Source organism: Ahaetulla prasina, chromosome 2, assembly GCF_028640845.1.
Source record: "Ahaetulla prasina isolate Xishuangbanna chromosome 2, ASM2864084v1, whole genome shotgun sequence".
NCBI lineage: Eukaryota > Metazoa > Chordata > Lepidosauria > Squamata > Colubridae > Ahaetulla > Ahaetulla prasina.
The window spans coordinates 144,470,813-144,492,274 of NC_080540.1; the positions used below are offsets into that span (position 1 = coordinate 144,470,813).

A 21,462-nucleotide genomic window follows, 5' to 3' on the forward strand; every position below is an offset into this window, starting at 1 on the left:
CAGACAGCTGGCTTAAGGTCAGCCAATTAAAAATGAAAAGGGATAGTCATGTGGCTAAGCTTGGACTTCAAACATTACTCATTGCTTAAGATGCAGCATCTAAGAAAGAAAACTTTAATTATTTAGACTCTAGCAGATTCCTTGTCAAAGAAGTACTATCCTGTAATTAGACTAATCCACCAATCTTTGTCCATTTAACTGGAATGCAAACAAAAAGAAGGGGAGAATTAGAGAACCAAGGTTTGAAAATGTTTGGTGTTCGCTATAGGACTTTAAAAAAAAAAAAGAATCCAAATTCCCTTGTAAATGCTCCACTTCCAAAGCAATAAAATTGGATGGGGAAAAAAAGGAACCAGCAACTCTCTACTGTTTATATTGCACTTACTCTTCTGATGCCGTGTTTGTGTTTGTCGTGCAGAAAGGGCCGTTCCCTCCCGGTACTGAAGCCAAGTGGTTTCGATCTCTAAGCTGATTTGAAGTTGAACATCTGAAGGATTGGGAAATGGGAGAGGAAGGGGAAAAGATACAGGAAAACCATTAATAGCTTCTCCAAATCCCATTTATGCACTCATGACCCATGTGCTGAAACGAGCAAGGACATATTACACCTACTAAAGCCCAAAGTATCTCAGCATCATCCAAAGACAGGCTAAGCTTTAATCCCACCACTTAACTGGTTTCTGTTTCAGAAGCATTCATTAACAAAAACAAACAAACCAGGTTAAATTGGAAGATTCGAATTGCTTTGACTAGAGAGATTACCGTTTGTAGGGTGCATCCTAAATGATAAGACTGAGACACTGACTGTTCCAAAACCTAAGAATTGCTTGATAGCAAGATGGGCAAAAAATTCAATTTCATAAATAAATAAGCCTGAGCTTATTTACTCGCCAGCTTGAGCACGCCAAAAACTAACACATAAAATGAAGCCACTTTCAGCTCTTTTGTTTCATCTTTCAAAAATATCTCAAAAAGTAAAATGGAAAAAGCTTTAGGTTGGTGGGGCCAAATATGGATCCTTATCCATATTTTATTAGCCTAGCTGTCTATTAACCAAGTTACAGATTTGCGGAATTGTATGTTACTCAGAGTCAGTTTGAACAGAGTGGCTTAAAAGCCCCGTAACTAATACACAAAAAAACCATAAACAAATTTAAATCTCTCCTGAGGAGAAAGGGGCTTTATGAATCTGACCTCCTATTTGCCATTGTTCTAGCTGATCACTGTTACACATTTCATCTGACTCTACATTTTGCAACACAATAGAGAATTTGAAAATATTCTGTTTGCAGATGCTTTTGTTAGGCAATCTACAGTTTTTACAGGCCTATTCCAGAATATTCAACCTAGCCTATCTTCAACAGGGACTGGATTACTTTTAGCAGACATCAACCCAGCATCCTGGAGGAAGGAGAGCTTCTGCTTTTGACACCCCAATCTGTGGGAAGTTACCGTTGTTTCTGTGGCTTGGACACCTCAGCTAGCCTGCGGCAAGCTTCCTCCAGCTGGGCCAGTGTGTTGGGTGGAGTCAGTGGAGGCATGGCGGGATCCTGGACAAAGGGATGCGCAGGTTGCACAGCCCGTGGGTGGCTGCCATTGCCCCACTGGTGGTGACGGGCTGGACGCTCTCCAGATGCACCTCTGGTGGAGTCAGCATTGTAGGCCTTCTTCGTGCTTTGTGTGCTGGAAAAAGACAAGGGACCAAAAGGGCAAGGTTATAAAAGCTGAAATATGGGCCTTTCATAGCAGCTTCTGTTCTGTGCACGCTGGATGAGAAGGGGGAAAAAAAGAGAGAGAGAAAAAAGTCTGTCATAACATGAAAAGGGATTTTTTTTTGCCAAAAACATGACATTTTTGTGGTTTTTCTGGTTCCGCGGAACAGCTTTCATATTAAACCAGAGGAGCAAAAGAGCTTCATTTGTTTTTAGTGATTGTAAAAATAGACAGCTGTGTAATAGATAAATATTTACCAGGAGCAAGAGTGTTGCAGACAGCTGATATTTACCTATGGGGCTTGTGCTTAGATTGTCTTTCACTCTCCAACATCCACTGCCAGACGTTCTGGGACCGATCGGCTTCCCCACTGGGTAGCGGTATGCCTGGTGGGGCAGGGGGACCAGCTCCTTCTCCACCTGGCAGGACGAGGCCATCCTGGAGCTTACAGTTCCTTTTGGGAAGGGTCCCAGTTCTGCTGAGGCTTCCATCAGAGAGAGAAGAAAAACATTTAGTCTCTGGTGGCTAGTCATGGCACAGCAAGAGTTCTGCTAAAACCTCATGCCCCAGTTGGATGGGCTTCTCCTCCCAGGTCCCATCTCCCCTCTCCCCTCATCGTACCAACTCCCAGCAGTCCCTTTTTAGCTTTTAGACAAACAGGCACTCACCCAAATGGCTCCAGCTGAGCAACAGGAAGGTCCGCCCCCTTCGCATGTCCTCGACATTTTGGATAGCAATAATAATCAGTGCCCCCAGCACACAAGCATTGGACCCGCTGGGCTGCCTCAGCTTCTATCTGCTCTTTCGTTTTGGGGATGGTGTGGTGGTGGATGTAGTGATGGTGAACATGCTTGGTGGTCTGCTTGGTGACAAATCCTTTGCTGAGAAGAGCGCAAGCCGCAGGCACGGTGTTCTTGCCCGGGGTGGCTAGCAGGAACTTGCCCCCCGGGAGTCGGTCGGGGGAACGAGCACGAGGACTATGCCGCCCCATGCCGGGAGACTGACACCCAGGAGTCTTAAGCACGCGGGACAGGTGATCGTCCAGAATGGCCTGAGGATCATCTTCATAGCTGCCGGTGGGAAGGAGCGTGAGGGAGTGCTGCTGATGATGCACGGCTGCAAGCTCTCGGTTGCCCTGGGCAGTGACAGGCGTGTCAGAGATCTCCTTTTCGTCATCCTTCAGGACAAAATGTGAAGGACAATGACTCAATCAGCAGAGCTCAATGAGGAATCCTCGTAAAGCTCTTCAGACATTATGCCTTCCTGCCCCTTGACAGATATCTGGGGCCAGTGCCTAGTTACATAGATGCTGACAGAATTTAAGGCATCCACGCAGATACCCCCAAGAGACCTCAGCTGGCAGTGAACAGGCACAGCGGTATTGCTCTGGTTTCATTAGCTTGTGTGACTGCAGTGCCTCTCCACACCTGGCCCTCCTTCTTCACAGGATGACCTGAGCCAAGATTCATTCATTCATTAATATTCTCTTTCTCTCCCTCTCCCCCCGCTCTCTCTCTCTCATGCCTCGTTCTTCCCGCCCATCCTTTCGCCCACCCTCCCCTTCAGCAAAGGGGGAGCCACCAAGCAGAAACCCATGCAAAGGGAACGAGGGCGGGGGGGGGGGGTCAGGTCCCTACCTCTGTGATTTGCTGCAGTCTCTCTTCCAAGCAATCCATGGTCTCTTGTTCTCGCTTGAGCTTTTCCAACCGAGAGATGAGCTCGGCCGCAAAGGTGGCGGGTTCCACGGGGGTCATTTCCTTGGGGAGCCGGTGAGTTCTCTACACAGAGCGGGGACAGAGACAATAAGCCAAGTTTAACAGGCAGCGCGAGCGAAAGCAGCTCAGTTCGAGGAGCAGGCTGGCTGGCTCCGTTCAGCTTGTTGTGTCTCCATGTTTGGATGAAAAGACGACCGCAACTAGGCATGGTCTGCTTTGGATTTTTATGAGCAAGTGCTGTGGCCTCATGGAGTGACATCTTCCCCAATAGCGTTTGCCTTCGGCAGGAGCAGTTGGTCGCACTCCGAGGAACCCTGCTTGTTCTCTCTGTAGTACAACCAGCCCATCAGTAGCTACTCTGAAGTAGAAAATCTTCAAAGACTGTTGTCAAACATCAAATGGAAAACTCAGAGGCGGGAGGGGGAGAGAGAGAGAGAGACTTTAACTCAAGGAATAAAAGTGGAGTATAAACAGAAAGGAGTTGGAAATTAAAATAAAAATAAGACGGGGGAGAAAAAGGAAAGGAGGGAGGGAGGGAGGGAAAGAAAAGGAGTCAAATGGTGGCAGATCAGAGAAGGGCTGGTAATTTATTTCCTGGCTACACACTGGGCACCTTTGAGGTAGTGTTGTCTCAACAGTGTCCTGGATCTTTCTCCCTCTCTCTCTCTCTGTTCTTCTCCCCCCTCCCTGCCCTCCATCTCTTTGTACAGAAAATGAAGGAAGCTGCTACGGGCAAACGGCGCTACACTGCTGAGCCTGGCTGCCTCCAGCAGATCTATCAAGGGAAAACGCAGCACCTCCAAATCAAGGCTGGAATATGAAAAGGCAAGCAAAAATCTCTGCCGAAAGAAGCCAGGAAGGGGGGGAAGGCCCCCTTCCGCCCCATCTCTATTCTCCTCTCATCTCCCCCACAAGCACTCCCATTTCTTGCCTTCTTCGCCCTCCAGTTCTGGATACACAAACATACACACAATACTTTTTTTTTTGTTTGGGGCGTTCTTTGAGGGGGTTTTTTTTTAAGGAGGGGGGGGAAGCTGAACTGCCAAGGCTTTCACAGGCTGCCCATGAGGTGAGGTAGGGCCTCTCTCTCTCTGGTAACCACTTAGCTTCAGAAATGATGTGAGGGGAGAAAAAGGCGACTCTGCAGGAAATTGTCACTCTTACACAAGCTGGCTCTATTCAGCTCCCTGATCAAAGCACTGCCTTACAGAGAAAGTCGATTTGCACGCCCCAGGACAAAATAATCTAATTTACAAGCAGAAGCTATAGAGAACTTTTTTTTTAATGGCAGAAGCAGAAGAAAATACTATAAACAAACATACCAATAAATAAATACACGGGGACATGCAAACCTCTAGACACCAATAAAGGAAAATATTTGTAGTTCAGGGTTGAAATGGAGGTCCTTGGATCTGTCTGAGCTTGGTTGTTTTCTTGCAGACATTTCAATACCCAGCTAGATAACAGCATCAGTGCTAGTGACATAGAGGAAGCATTGATGATGTTACCTCGTTTGGCTAATGAAACATCTGCAAGTAAACAACCAAGCTCAGAGAGCACCAAAGGTCCTAGAGTCTCCAGGGGAATCAAACTGGTGGCCCGTGGGCCAGATGTGTCACGTGCAGGCCACGCCCACCCCAGCTCTGCAAAGGGAAGAAACATCGCGAAACATCACGTAATGGCAACGTGCCGCTATGAGTTTGACACCTAGACAATCCCCCTCCATCTCAGAGACGTACAGAGACATACATTCACCTGGAATTTCTCATCCCTTAAGAGAACAGGAAGTTGAATTTGCTTACATTAATCACAAGTTAAATTTAGAACATAGAACTTCATCAGAGTTGGAAGGGACCTTGGAGGTCTTCTAGTCCAATTCCCTGCTCCAGCAAGAGATCCTACACCATTTCAGACAAATGGCTGTCCGGTCTCTTCTTAAAAGCCGCCATCTTGTCCTTGTCTACGTAAAACCTACAGTAGCTGAAAATTATTCACTTCCAATTGACACCCTCAAATTTGTGTTCTCCACGCACATGGGCTCCCCTAGCCCACATGACTGTTTCACTACATTGACTGGGGATGATGGGAGCTGCAGTCAATTTGCCCTACTAGGCTGGAGATGATGATGGCCAACATATTAAGAAGACCCTATGCTAAAGTAAGCTGCACCACAAGAATTACACAGCATATCACCCTGAAACCCTCTGTACTTTAGATGAAAAAAGAACTCAAATTTCCAAACAAGCACTATTAGATTAACTGCTTGCAAGGAAGCCAACAAGCAAGAAGACCTAGGATGGGGGCGGAATGGGAGGTGAGGGGAGACTTTTTGGTACAAATATCTTTTTCCTTTGAAGGACCTGGGAAATCTATTTCCTGCCTTAACAGTTGCTAACAGGGGGGAGAAATCCTGGCTCTGCTTAAACAAATAGCAGAAGGCCCAGTGACTTCAATGAGAACGTAATTCCTCCTGGTGCGTTTCTCACTCTTTGACATCCCGAAGCAGAACAGCAAATGAAAAGCATTAAAAAAAAAAAAAACCTAAAATAAAATAAAGCAGCTGTGGAAGTTCACAGTGAGATTTCCCCCTCTTTCTCTTACCACCCTCAAGCCGATCCATCACATGGTTTAACCGAGGGAGTAAGCAGGCATTTTAGAACGGTCCTGCAGCAGCAAAAAAGCAGGATAAAACAAGCCCAGTTCTACCAATCATCTATCCACGAATGACACACATGCAAGGCAGTCTCACGTCAGACCCAGAGCCTTCGGGAAAGGAATCATCCAGCCAGCCTTTGGCTAGGAATCTTGGAACTTCTCATCCAAGACATCTGGCGGATTCAGCCAACAATCATCTCAGCCCAACGTTTCCACATTAATAGCTGCTAGCCAGATGCTTCCAGAAACTCCCAAGCTGGGTCAGGAGTCCAAGTCATGTTTTCATTGATCTCATCTTAGGGCAGATTCTAAACCTTCCCTGTAGTTGTTCTCCATCGCTCTAAAAAAGAGAGAAGGGGAAAAGCTCTCTCTCTCTCTCTCTCCCTTTTTAAAGAATGCTTATGTTGTAGTCTATGAAAGTCCACTTACACAGGTAGTCCTTGACTTACAACCATTCGTTTAGTGACCGTTTGAAGTCACAATGGCACTGAAAAAAGTGACATGACTGTTTTTCACGGGCATCCCTGTAGTCACATGATCGAAATTCAACTTGACAACAGCTTGACAACTGGCATGTATTTATGATGGTTGCAGTGTCCCAGGGGTCATGTGATCACCTTTTGCGGCCTTCTGACAAACGAAGTCAATGGGGGAAGCCAGATTCACTTAACAACCGTGTTACTAGCGTAACAACTGCAGTGATTCACTTAACAACTGTGGCAAGAAAGGTCGTAAAATAGGGCAAAACTCCCTTGTCTTGCTTAGCAATGGAAATTTTAGGCTCAATTGTGGTCAATAAGTCAAGGACTACCTGTATATCGGTTCTTTCTCTCTAGGCGCTATCCTGTTTCTCTTTATCCTACCCTCTCAAACAGCAAGGAAGAGAAGCAGTCCTCAGAAAGGGGTGCAGGAAGAAATTGTCAATCCCCCCCACACACCAGAGCCCAAAAGGCTGGCCTAGCACAAAGCAGATTCCTAGATCGGGTATACTTTGAGTAGCACTTGGGCCAACATCCTCCAGAGCAAAATCAACTTCTCTGTGGCGGATAAACCAAATCCAATATATCTAAGCAACTTTAGTAAAACAGGTGGGAAGGGGAAATGAATACTATTTTAGCATTTTAGGAAATTATCTTTCCAGTTATCCTTACAACAGGGAATCACAATCTCTCGTCATTGAATATTTTACAATATTTATAGCCTATCGCCATTCTGTAGGACTCCGGGTCAAAGACAAGCACATAAAGCCCAATACAAACGGATAAAAATGGTATTACAGGTAGTCCTTGTTTTATGACCACAATCGGGACCAGAATTTCCATTGTCAAACATAGTGGCTGTTAAGTGAGTTGTGCCTGATTTCTTGACCTTTGTCGCCATGGTTGCTTAGCGAACCACTGCAATTGTGAAGTGAATCCCCCATTCATTTTGCTTGTTGGAAGCTGGCTGGGAAGGTCAGATAGGAATCACTGGGACACTGCAACCATGGTACAAATACATGGCAGTTTGCAAGCGCTCAGATTTTGATCACACGACCGTGATAGTCATAAGTGTGAGGATCTTAAGTCGCTTTTTAAATTGCCGATGTAACTTTCGAATGACCGTTAAACAAATTAAGTCAAGGACTACCTGCATTCAAAACTATTGATCAACATCCTAGGCGGCCTTTGAATTCATTCATCCATGGGCCAAAGGAATGCATGCTTTTTAAAATGCTTCGTCAACTCCAAAAGTACTTACCGGAAAGTGAGGTAGAGAAACTTGCCCGTTGGCCTTGACACTACGATGCATTTCCCTCTGGAGCTGTTTCTTGCTCCCGATTCTGTAAGGAGGGATCCCATCACTACACATGAGAAAAGAAACAATTATAATATTAGGTTTAGAGCTTGTAAGTATTCAACTGCATCATGAGCCAGTGCTTTGGAGTTTTTCTTTTAATGAGAGGCCCTCCATTATATAGATGCTTAGAAAGAGGAAAATATATATTTTTTCTTTTAGAGAAGGCCCCACAGAGACCAGAGCTAGATTTATAAGCAGAAACCAAGCCTTCAGACTTCCAAGCCAACCTCCGTTTTTTTCCCCCTTCTTCCCTATTTAAATTCAATTGAGCTATAAAATGTTTTTCTACTGGGGGAAAAAAAAACAGGTAAAAGAAGAACATCTCTGTTTGTTAGACCCTGGAACCTGGTTGCTAAGGCTTTCTCCCCCTTCTTTATTATTTTTTCCCCCTCGACTTTAAATGCGAGTGGATTCTTAAAAGTCACAATTCAAGGTGAAAAGCCCTGTTTTTGCTTGCATCCCGGCATAATGCTAAATGGCATGTTAAAATAGAAAAAAGGCAGCAGCGGGGATTGATTGATGGCACTTCTGTCCGTTCCTACATGCAATATTACAGGTCTTTCCAGTGGTGCAGTCTGAAATGCCAAGTACTTTAACATAAATTGTCCCTGTAGGAAAAGCCAGTGTAATCTATAGCCTTTTAGAAAGGCATCCAGGGCTCTAAAAATAGGAATCTTCAAATGAAGACATGGAATGTTTTTAGAATAGTCAAGTTACTCTCCACTCACCTCTTCACTTTCATTATTTTCAGAGAGAAGGAAAACAGTTCCCTAAACTTATAAAGTAGCTTTCACACTTAGTGCTTGAATGCATGCGCACTGATGGATTGAGAGGCAGATATGAGCATGCGAGCACACACACAGGCAAACATAAACTTTATGTACACACCAGCTATTTATTTGTAAGATATAAATAACTTTCTCTAGAAACTCCAAGGGCAGTGCTGTCAAACTCCCAGCCCATGGGCTGGGTGCGTCACATGCTGGCCACGCCCACACTCTGTTTAGCGAAGGGAGGGAAAGTCCCTATACGTCATGTGACACCGCCATGACAACGTGAATTTGACACCCCTGTCCTAGGGCAATAGATGCAGTACTTCATCCTCCATTTTTCCTCTTTAATAATCACCCTATGAGGTTGTGATTGAGTTGAAAGACAATGACCCAATTCAACCAGCTTCCATGGTTGACCGTGGACTTGAATTTGGGTTTCTCTAGTCCTTGTCCAACATATGAGTGATCCTGAACTCACAGCCACAATGGAGCCCCAAAATTTCCATTGTTAAGCAAGACAGTTTTTAAGAGGTCTTTTTGCCATAGTTGTTAAGTGAATCAATGCAATGCTTAAGTTAGTAACATGGTTGTTAAGTGAACCTGGCTTTTCCCTCCTCCATTGACTTTGCCTCTTAGAAAGTGGGAAAAGGCGATCACATGACCCCGGGAGACTCCAACCGTCATAAAAACATGCCGGTTGCCAAGCATCCAAATTTTGATCATGTGACCACAGTGCTGTTGCAATGGTCGTAAGTGATCATAAGTCACTTTTTTAGTGCTGTTGCAACTTTGAATGGTCATTTAGCAGTAAATTGGGGGCTACCTGTTCCATCACCTTGGCTCTATATTATATACATACTGTATGTAAGCCTAATGAACGAATGGTAGGATAACTCAATAGTTTATGCGACTTTAAAATCCTTGAAAGAAGAAGGAAGTGATTACACACACGCGCGTGTGTGTGTGTGTGTGTGTGTGTGTACATGTATGTGTGTGTGTTTGGTTGAAGGGTCCATTCAGATTTTTAAGCTCCCAGTCATGGAGGTCAAAAATTATAACGCTGTTCCCCCCCCAGACTTCCCAGAGGGGGGAAGGGGGGGGGAAAGGGGGAGAAAATGATACATGGATTGATTATTAATGCATAGTAATTTTTGAAGATACGAAAATAAAATTTAAAATGATATTGGGGATGCTCGATTGCCATTTCAGAAAGAAAAGGAGAGAGAAGTAGAAGGAGGGAAGAAAGTAGGTAGGAAAGAGTAGAGAATGAGGAGGGGAATAAGAAGGTTAGATAGGGTAAGAAGGGAGGAGTGGAGAAGGAGGAGAGGAAGTAGTAAGATGAAGGATGTGAAAGTAGTAGAGGGTAGAGAGGGAGGTTGTGAAGAAAGGAAGTGGCAGTCGGGCAGGCCTGAATCAGTATGATTAATGATTAATGATAGATAATAGTTTGCATATAAATATGATGTTGGAAAATGGAAATAAAAATTATTTATAAAACAAAAATTATAACGCTGTCATTCAGGATGCTATTGTGAATGCTCCACTGTTGATTATTTCAATATGAAGAATGGAAAAAAGCTAAAATCCTTATTATGAAACCTCCTACCATTTTGTTCCTTAACTCAGATAATATAAACAGATGGTTTTTAAAGGCAAGATATGTAAATCCAATTACATCCAATTGCATTTGTTGCAGTATAAATATGCATGTCTGCACCGCCGTAGCCACCCATTTTGAAAATGTTTGGAAACTAATTGTTGCAAGGGCCTGTTGGTAAAACAAGTCAGATGAAAAAATAATGGCGTGACTCTGGGAAAATATTTTCTGAGCCCAGATCTGCAGAAGTTTGAGGTGGGAAAGACCATAAATTATCTCAGCCAAGTTGAGCCACTGGCAACTTTTTTATACTATGTACCACCCCAAACCTTACACTGATTTGGGCAACCATTCAATGGCATCCTTGCCTTGGGTTGAGATTACATATCTCATCCTGGTTGAGTTTCTAAGTGATGTACTGGTAAATCTCGACAAGACTGGAGAGCAAAGTGGCATGGGATCCTGGTTTAGAATATTTTAACCAGGTCAAAAATTCTCAGACTTTTCCTTCATACAGATCATGTTCAAAAGCATCTGAGGCCTACCACATAAGCAAGGGATCAGAACTTGGCAAACGTGGGTCTCTTCTCAGTTGGCTCCCGAGGAGCCCAACTTTAAAATTGCTACTAAAGGTTTATTGTGCAACCTTGTCAGATTTTAAGCAAGACCAAGGACCAAAACCTGATATTTTCTGCTGCACCAGGGACCACCTATGTTCCCTTATGGATCTCAGGCAGTTCCCAGACCACACCTGAGGAACCACTGGATCCCAGAACTTCATTCTTTTTTTTATTTGCATTTATATCCCGCCCTTCTCCGAAGACTCAGGGCGGCTTACACTATGTTAGCAATAGTCTTCATCCTATTTGTATATTTATATACAAAGTCAACTTATTGCCCCCAACAATCTGGCTCCTCATTTTACCTACCTTATAAAGGATGGAAGGCTGAGTCAACCTTGGGCCTGGTGGGACTAGAACCTGCAGTAATTGCAGGCAGCTGCTGTTAATAACAGACTGTCTTACCAGTCTGAGCCACAGAGGCTCAAGCAATTCCTATCTTAATAATGATGCATCACCCAAACTTTCATATATTCAAATCCTGCTCCATCCCTCAAAAGAGATCCATGATGTTTTTGCCTATGCAAAACATCTGATCCTCAAAGGTTCGTAGACATGAGTAAATCTATGAACTAGGAGATTGTGTAACCACTGTATCTCTCAGCTTAAAGGGAAAGTGCTTAAGGGAAAGTGAACTGCATTTACCATTCTGAGAGGTATGAACTAATAATGTGCCAGGTTATGAGAAAATTTGGAGTTTGCTAGGTGATCAGGCAGAAAGAACAAACAGTCTCCAATCAAACTCATTCTCCTGTTTCCCAATAGAAGTTCATGGATGGAAGTCCATGTTAATGTCTTCACAACTCTCAACTTGCTATCTGAGATAAAGACAAAATGTTCGTTCTTTTCTCTAAAGAGAAAACTGAAAACCCTCAGAGTAAAATCATTATATGGAAATACTTATTGAACCAGCCGGCAGTCATTCATATAACTTCCTTCTCAGAAATGTGACTGAGGTTATTTCATTTTTATACACCATAATTCTAAAGAAAGCCACCCTGGCTGGTGTCATCACCAACAGAAAATCACAGGATCACCAGGCCAAATAGAGGAAGATACCTATTGCAATTAGATAGTGATCTCGGGCAAGTATTGTCCAAACTGTTAACTTAGTTTGGATAGCACAGAAGATATACAAAGGCAAGATCTTTCGTCAAACTTGTGGATCTCGCTTCCTCAGAATACCTCTGTTCCAAATGTGACGTGTTGCGTACAGTTAGTTGTGGACAGAGCAATATTTTTAACACATTTGCAGTTCCATTTGCCTCCAAGAAGCAGGTAAAACCAAGCTGAAGGCAGGTGGCACAGTTCAAAGATCATCTCAAATATAAGGCATTAAGTCCTCCAAAGAACACGCAATGCAACTAGAGCTTCTAAATGTACAACATCCAAATCACATAGTTGGAAGGGACCTCAAGAGATGGTCTGGTCCAACCCTTGACCCAGCACAGGATCCCCAGCAGCATCCCTGAAAGGTGACCAGCCAACCTCTGTTTGAAGACACCCACCCCCCACCAGAGGACAATTTCCTATTTTGTGTGGCCAATCATGCTTTTGAACCACTTCTCTTTCCGCCTCGCCTTTAGTTTGGCAACTCCATTTTTTCCTCCACAGTATAAAATTCCTGGGAGTAGATTGCAGATTCAGTCACAGCAGCAAACTACAGTTTACAGAATTCACTCATCGTGCTAATCCATTCCGTGATTTTTTAGGTTTTCGCTTATTTTCCCCTGTTTCTCTTCCCATGTAATATACAAGAGAGACTTAACTTGCCAAGACTCTTAATATAAATGAAAGAGAACGTTAGCAGATGCAGGTATTGGTAGTGAACTGAGGGAGTTCTCTATATTGTTCAAATTCATAAAACTTTCCATGCTTTTACAAATAAATTGTAATCATTACAGACATGTCATTACCTGGCTAAATAACGTCTTCGATGAAGATATTACCTAGCTGGGTTATGAAACGTCTGCAAGAAAGCTACCGTGCTCAGAGAGCACCAAGAATTCCAGAGTTCAACCCCAAACTGCATATTTTTGGTTTGATTTATAATCATTAAGTTATTCATGTTCTACCACATCATATGTTGCAGTTACTGTTTTCAAGCACTTCAGAAAAAAATGTACTTTTTGAAAATACATATCCATGGATTAGCTTTGTGTTTGTACTGGGCTTGCACAGCCTTGAAAACTAACCATAATGGCAGAGTTCACACAACACATAACAATTAACTTGATGGGGTTCTAGTTCAGTTTGTACAGAGTGTACAGAGTACAGAGTGAGTGCAACTGACCCTGTTCTATAATTCCACTTTGCTAACATAAAACTTAAGATGCATATTATTCTTCCCTGCTTATTTCTGACTTTCAGATGGTACCACTGATATTTTACCTGTATTATTTATTCCACGCAAGCCATCAACGTTTTTTTTTAAAAAAAATCTGGTACTGTAGACATATGTTTAATAAATAAACAAATAAATAGCAGGTGTATTGGTACAACATACTAAACCGCCATCTGTGAACTAGAATCTGTAATTGTTAATCCAACATCATACCATACTCTGTTTTAGCATGGTCTGTGAACCAGGCCATTACTCAAAGCCATTTATGGTTTGCTTTGGCTTAGACAAACATATTGTGGTTTGTTAACTGTGATGTACAATATGATTTATCTACAGGCAATGCCAGTTAATAAACCCAAAAACTCTGTGCAGGAGAAAAAAGGAGGTGGAGGAACTCAGGTGTGGCATGACAATATACAGCAGTTAACATAGGCCCAGATTTTGTCCTGAAACTGGAGTCTGGCACAAGGTTTGAATGCCCCATCTCCCATGCTTCTCTGTGGGAGATTATCCCATTTATGTTTCAAGAGCTCAGATGCTTCTAGCCAAGTTGGCTGCAGAGAAGAAACCTGACACCAACCACAGCATCACATTCCTCCAACCGCTCAGACTTATGCTGGAATACAGCCTCTTTCTGTTGTGATGTTACGACAGTGATGTCTACTGTCCTCTCTTGTGGAAAAGCCAGCTCCCTTCCCCAGGCTAGCCTACCCTTAAAGTGGCAAAGGACCGAAAAAGCTGGCCATCCAATTTTCTTTGCGTGGGGAAGGGCAACATTAACATAACAGTCAATTACCAATCTAGTTGGCTGCTTCTGTGCTGGGAAAGTGGGGGAAGGAAGAGTGGACTCCTTTTCCAAAATGCCATCAGTCAGTCCTGTGACGTGCTTGGGGTAGGCTAGGAGCTCTCTTGGCTCCTTGAGCGCATTAAGACTTAATTTCCATAATTCCTAGCACACACCACACTTGGTGCACTTGGTATTTAAGTGAGTTTTGCCCCATTTTGCGACCTTTCTTGACACAGTAGCTAAGTGAATCACCGCCGTTATTAAGTGAATCATGTGGTCATTAAGTAAATCCAGCTCCTCCCCTGTTGAGTTTGCTGGCTGGGAAGGCTGCAAATGGTATTCGCATGACCCCAGGATATCGTAAACATATGTCAATTTTCATCCTGTGGGCCTTGGGGATGCTGCAATGGTCATAAATCTGAAGACTGGTCATAAGTCATTAAACTAATGGTCATAAGATGAGGAATACCTGTAAACCACTTTAAGCTTCTAAAAGAACAGGTGCCTATAAATCAAATGACTAAATGAAACCCTTGTTTCAAGAATTGCTTTCAACAATAGAATGCATAGCTAAAATACCTGCCCTAAATTGGGGGCCTATTTATTACTTCCTTAACCCCTGTTTTTGGTAACTCTTTATTTGGTGGGAAGTCCTGGAGAACCTGAAAAGTTGCACATTCTTTTGTGACATTCATTGATCTGATTTAGACCTTACTTTTCATTGAGGAGTTCTGGATGGTGCTGCTCCTCATCGCAACCTTGTGAGATCCGTTGGGCTGAGTGCGAGCCACTAGATCCACCTCTCCAGAGAAGCTCTCTGTGGCAGTGGACCAAAACTGTGCTCTCCCTACTCCTGGTGCACCAACTTTACCACTATACTCCACTTACTAAAGAGCATACTTAATATAGTAGCAATTCTTGAAACAAACTCAAGGAAATCAAGAATTCCTACTAAGAAAATGTGGGGATGTTCAGCTGCATACATTGTGAATATTGTTGGGCTTATCTCCATGAAAACTTTTTGAAGACTGCACCGTGATCTCCAAATAAACTAGAATTAAGAGCCAGACAGCAGTGGAATTTTGGGTTAGATTAAGCAGCCCATCACAAATGAATTTACACTGGAAGTAGAAGTAAAAGGGAGCACCATCAAGCCAAGGAAAGCCTTTCCCATATTTGTATTTGTGCTGCCACACAAGCTATCGCACAACTGTGAAACATCACAAACACTTCTTAATCTTCAAGTTCCAAGACATCAAGACATTAAAAAGCCATCATTCATCTATGGCAGACCAGATGCCGTTCCAGATATCCTCTGGAAGAATACACAACATTTGCCTCTTTCAAAGCAACATAACAATTTCACTGCATTCGTTTTTCACCTGAAATGTCTCTTCAACCAGAGAAAGAGAAGACAAATCTCTCAAACCTATTAAATCTGGGGAAAATATTGAGGCGGAGAGAGAAGAAACAATTTTTTTAAACCAAATCCAAGATACGAAATTTTTACAATTTCAAATCATACAACTTAGAGCAGGGGCTCAGTTAAGAATCCCCCATGCCGCTTGTCAAAAACTATCCTACGGACCAACAGAACTTTACAACATACATAAAAACAAAGTAGAGGCATCTCAGCCTAAAACGAGATAGACACATCTCAACTACATGGAGCAGAGCAAAGAACCTAAGCTAAAATAATACAAATGAGAACATTTAGGGACAGAGAACTGGCCGTGTTTTAGTAATGGGGTGAGAGGGAAAAAGTCATGAGTAAATATTAAGTGATCCCATACGGGAAACACCTGGGAATCAAGAGTGTAGAGCAGAGGTCTCCAACCTTGGCAACTTTAAGACTTGTGGACTTCAACTCCCAGAGCTCCTCAGCCACCGAAGCTGGCTGAGGAACTCTGGGAGTTGAAGTCCACAAGTCTTAAAGTTGCCAAGGTTGGAGACCTCTGGTGTAGAGCATTAAAGCAATAGTGGGTTTCAATTTCAGTTATTACTGATTTGCTGACGGGCGTGTGCGTGCTCACACGTGTGCACGACACTTCTGCCTGGGCGTGTAGGCGGAGCCTCCTGCCGCTGCCGCAACCCACCACTGCATTAAAGTGTATGTGAGTTTCTGTGTGTGTGAGGCAATCTTTATGCTTTCACACAAGAGGGCCTTGGGGGACAAAAAAACCTGACTGAAAATATGAAAAACCTCTTCCAGTTTAGAAAGAAAATGCCGGATAGGGAAGCCACGGGGTCTCTGATTATTCAATATAAAACTGTGTCTTCTTTTCGCCTGTTATTGGTTAGCCAGCAGGATACTCAGCCATAGAGGTCAGGGGTGAGGGGGCTTAATGATTCATCTTGTACTGATAGATTGCTCTGATTTTTATTACATATATTTTAACTAACCTAAATCCTTATCTATAGTACTTGGGTTTAAAAAAAACAAACTTGGTTTCGTTATATCTCATTTGGGAATTTCTTGGTGGTTGAAAAGAGGGCCTTCTCCCTAATGAAACCTTCGTGATATGAGGCTATCAGCCCCTCTGTATCACTTTGTCCTAATTCAATGCTCCTTGTCCATCCAGGTAGCCCCTCCAATTCTCCCCAGTGTTTGGAAGACTCCCCAACGCAGCAATCTGGAGAAATGAGAGGGATCCTCTGAATTGGCTCGCTTAACAACAGCCTCTATCTTGGAACAAGCTGTTAATTGAACTTAAATAAAAGGCTCAATGAGTGTCATGTTAGGAGGAGGGCATTCCTTAATAGCCTGAGAAACAGAACTGGGTGTCCTAATGAGGATTTGAGCATTTTTGGGTCTTGAATATTTAAAATAAAAGAGCACTGGAACAAGGCAAGAATTGATAATGCATTCGTGCGAACGAGACAGACAGCTGCTTCTCAAATTTAAAATTAGGGTAGCCAAAGAAGCCAATTAAGGCACAGAGGAGAGAGAGAGGAGTCATTTTGCCCCGGGGATATTTATTTTGGTTTCAAGCTTTCTTTCAGCCACACATGCACCAAACAGCCTTGGTGGTGTGGACTTCTAACATCCCCACAAGTTTCTCATCTGAAAAATAGGAGCAAGGAAGATTCCGTAAGGGTAGCCACGAAGGCAAGGAAGACAGACAAGGCAAGCCTTCAGATAAGAAGACTGTTTGGTAAATACGTTGGGGTTGATTTCAAATCCGCCTTAAAATCTATTGTAAGGCTGTTATAATCCTCAACTAGAAGAATCTTGTAGATGCCACACTCGGCCACTTGAAAGTAAGATGAGATCTGAGAGGAGGGGACGCCAAATGTTTCTGCCCAATGCTCAAATATTTGAAAGCTTTTTACATACAAGAGTTCAATGGCCTCAAAAGTGGGACGGTGTTTTTTGGAAGACGACAAGATAACCATGCCAGTCCACTAGCTTTCTCCTTCTTGCCCCTGCCTGCCTGTGTGTGTGTGTGCATGTGTATTTAAATCTAAGTCTAGAATAAAGGACTGCACAATTTTAGGCAGCGAGGAGCACAGTTTAATTATAAACATTTTAGCTAACCACTCTGGGACTAAGCCAATCTGTTTCTGGGGAAACACTAGTTTTGAAGTCTCCTTTCCAGTCAGCTGCCATTTAAGCTGAGCCAATTATCTTAGCCTTTTGACTTAGATGTGCCTGACCTAACTTGAATGTAGTTTTACTGCTTCTTTTGAAATCTCAGGCTTTGGCGCATATGCATTCACTCCCATCTTCATTTGGCAATGGCTGTGGAGCACAGCCTCTGATCTTGCCAACATCAAAAGCCTGGTTTGTAAGATAAGGTAATATTTGAAGTTCACTCAGCAGTATTCCCCTGGGTCCAAAGTAAATCCATAAATAAGATATAACCAAATAATAAGACGCTCCCTTTCAGCCCTCTTTCTTCTCTCTATTTCCTTCCCTCCAATCAAGACATGGAAATTGGAGGTGCTTTGTGGTCGGCACCAAAAGAGCACATGAGCAACCAAAACCGTCGCCAGGATGCTTTTGAGATTAACTGCAAATTCAGACACAAAGTGCCGTTTGTCTTCCCTTCTAGGAAGGCCACCAAACCTTCCAGCCCAGCTCACCCTGGCTTCATGTCTCTCTCTACATTGCCTCCCACCCAAGAGGCAAAGCTAAATGCACAATTGGGAAGTTAACAAAACCTACAGGAAAAGGCACTGATGTCGTTTGCCACAGCATCAAAGGAAAAGTCAACCTACCACAGAAGCAATGGCCCTTTTTTCCCCCTTTTTTTTCTTTTTCCTCTTTCAGTCCATTCCTCCAGCCTGGGACAGAAAATACCTTTCCCCTTCGATCTTTTGCTCAAGTTTCTCCTTTGTACACCCCGGGGGCAAGGGAAACAAGTCAAATGCAGAAAAACCTGGGCTGGAGTTGGCAGCAGGAGCAGGTGAAGAAAATTGGCTCCTTCGTGCTAGGTAACCATCCGGGATCCTAACTGAAATCCATGTTTTGTCTGTTCTAATGCCTCCCCAGCGGCATAAATCAAGCCAGCTTCCCTGGCTCCTCGTGACCTGAAGGAGCTCTTGTTATGGCAGGAGCAAACAGGCTAGCTTCTTTTATGCCCTGCTTTAAGGGGGAGCGCCTATTCACTTGTTCAAGTCAATTTCAAAGCTGCCTGCTAACCTCTTATCCTCTCCTAAGCTCCCCTAGATGAACAATGGGCTGAAAGGGATTCAGTTAAGCCTTTCATCCATCCACCCCCCCCACCTGCCCCCCTTTGCAGTTTATTTCTCACTCAGGCCTCTCCTCTGCAGAAGGCCCTACAATTGGCCTGGCCCTGAAGAGAGGGTATAAGGATCCCAGCTGTAAGGAGCCATTGCTAGCCCAGAAATGACTAACTCTATGGAGGAGGCTCTAGGATGGGCCCACCCCATCCTGGCAAGCCAGTTTTGGCGATCCTCTTTAGGGATAGGCAAGCCCACACTGTAGCCCTGTAAGAAATGGGAGAGCCAGTTTTCACGATTGTTTCAGGGAGATTGGACAACAACAACAAAAAATGAAGCTAATCTGTACCATTTAAGGCCAAAGAAAGTCCCCAGTGGTCATATGCCGGTAGTCCTCGACTTACAACAGTTCATTCAGTGACCCCGTTCGAAGGTACAACGGCGCTGAAAAAAGGGACGTAAGACCCATTTCTCACACTTTACGACCGTTGCGGCATCCCCTGCGGTCATGAGATCAATACTCAGATGCTTGGCACCCGATTCATATTTATGACGGTTGCCTTGTCCTCGGGTCACGTGATCGCCTCTCGCGAACTTCTGCCAAGCAAAGTCGATGGGGAAGCCAGTTGCACTTAACAGCCATGTTACTAACTTAACAACTGCAGCGATTCACTTAACAACCCTGGCAAGAAAGGTTGTAAAATGGGGCAAAAATTCTCTTAACAAACGTTTCACTTAGCAACAGTAAATTTGGGTTCAATTGGAGTCATAAGTCGAGGACTACCTTTAAATGGTTGGCTTCCATGAAGAAACATGAACAACATCAAATCTGTCTTGAGTGCCTGCAAGGGCCACCCAAGGGATGTTTACTCTGCATTCCATCTCAGGGGGCTTCTAGATTTACTCCCAGGGCATCAGCTGACTCACAAAAGGAAGTAGAGAAACCCTTAATTATAGCAAAACCGATCAACGTTTTTAAAACTTCTTTCAACAGCAAAATGTACCATGTCCTAATATCCTGGAATATTTCAATAATAAAGCACTGCCTCCATTCAGAAACAGGGTAGAGATTACAATTTGAGAAAACAGGAGGGCAGAGAGAAAAGAACTTAATGCAATTTAACCACCAGAGATTGTATAAAGGCTGACCAAAAGTCAGTCAGTCTTTCTTTCTTTCTTTCTTTCTTTCTTTCTTTCTTTTCTTTTTCTCTCTCTCTTTCTCTCTCTCTTTCTCTCTCTCTCTCTCTTCCTCCCTCCCTCCCTTTCTTTCTCTTCATTTCTTTTTTCTTTTTCCTTTCTTTTCTTTCTTTCTTTCTTTCTTTCTTTCTTTCTTTTTTCTTTCTTTCTCTCTCTCCATCTCTTCCTCCCTTTCTTTCTCTTCATTTCATTTTCTTTTTCCTCTTTCTTTCTTTTTCTCTCTTTTTCTCTTTCTTTTCTTCCTTCCTTCCTTTCTCAGTCAAGATTTTTGCAGAGGATACCATTCCCCTTCTAGAGGGAAACTAAAAGAAAACAGGCCAAGTCTTCTCTCATTCTAGTTTTAATACTGGCACAAGAGGTCACTTGCCTTTCAGATCAATTGTACTTGGAAGCGCAGCAATAACCTCAGAGCACTTCCTAAAGGAAGTAATTTATTTTTTTAGCACTTGGTTCATTATTTAATGATAGCACACACAGCCCTAAAAACACCTGAAACAAGACAGCAAATAAGGGACAACTTACAAACGTGCTCCATGGGGCAGAAACAAACTGTGTAGGTTTTTCAGGAGAACAAGACTTTGGAAGAATAATCTCTGTCAAGCAATGAAAACGGTGGAGACCAAATCTTATTTTTGCCGCATATACTGTTCTGTTCCAATCATGTGCTCAGTTTAGTAGGAAGGATAGCCCAGAAAATTTACTACTCTCCAATTCCAATGATGGAAGTACTTACACACTGCTGTCGGTCATTGACATAGAATCGTCAGTCAGAGCGTCACTAGAAATTTCACTGTCGTTTGCACTAGTAGCAGGAGCAAAGACATAGCCAGAATTCACATGATAAGGGTTAACTGGATCATTCCTCTTGAAGGACCTAGAAATGAGCAAAAACAGAGTGCCCTGTTAGTCTTTGAACTCAGGAAATGCAAACTTTCAGAGACCAAAGAGTAAGGTAGCAGTTACTCAAGGCAAACTACAGACCTAACATTCCCAACACTTGGAGGGGGAAAAAAAACCACCACGGATTCCACGGAATTCTTGAAAATGAGAAGTGTTTAAGATGGACCACAGTTTAAGCTTTCTTCCCACTGCTTTAAGCTTTCCCACATAATTTCATAGGTCGCCTGTCTCAATGACTTCACAGGATATTTTAAATTAGGGATAGAGAATCTGGAGCTCTCACAATGTTTTTGGACTTCATCTCTCCTTAACTCCAGCCACTAATTATGGGATTGTGGGAGCTTCAGTCCCAGACCTCTGAAGGGCACCAGGTTGCTTATCCATGACTTCAAGGCACCAACTATTGAACTGCTTGGAAAAAAAAATTCATCCAACTTGCATTCCTTTCCTCCATTCTTCCAAGGAGCTATCTTCAAGTATTTCTACTCTTAACTTATCCTGACAATAAAACCTCTGAGGTAAGTTAGTCATATTACTGAGCTTGGTTAACCCTTTGTCTTCCTGGTCTTAGAAACTATGTTTTACCAATTTACACACTTGCCCTCCTTCTAGGTCTTGCTATTTCAAAGATGATAG

The 21,462-nt window shown here is 43.2% G+C and overlaps 1 protein-coding gene across 8 annotated transcripts in view; it reads right to left on the reverse strand.

Moving 5' to 3' along the window:
• The window catches only part of AXIN2 (axin 2), a 53,061-nt gene that overhangs the window by 17,332 nt on the left and 14,267 nt on the right, over positions 1-21,462 (reverse strand). For 7 of the 8 annotated variants that reach the window (XM_058169487.1, XM_058169489.1, XM_058169486.1 and 4 more), the window contains exons 3-9: positions 20,660-20,800; positions 7,824-7,926; positions 3,351-3,491; positions 2,382-2,890; positions 2,006-2,197; positions 1,453-1,683; positions 386-487 (exon numbers count right to left, since the gene is read on the reverse strand). In XM_058169487.1, coding sequence (XP_058025470.1) covers positions 386-487; positions 1,453-1,683; positions 2,006-2,197; positions 2,382-2,890; positions 3,351-3,491; positions 7,824-7,926; positions 20,660-20,800 — 1,419 coding nt within the window. The remainder of the gene's footprint in view (positions 1-385; positions 488-1,452; positions 1,684-2,005; positions 2,198-2,381; positions 2,891-3,350; positions 3,492-7,823; positions 7,927-20,659; positions 20,801-21,462) is intronic. The other variant, XM_058169492.1, reaches the window with a different exon arrangement.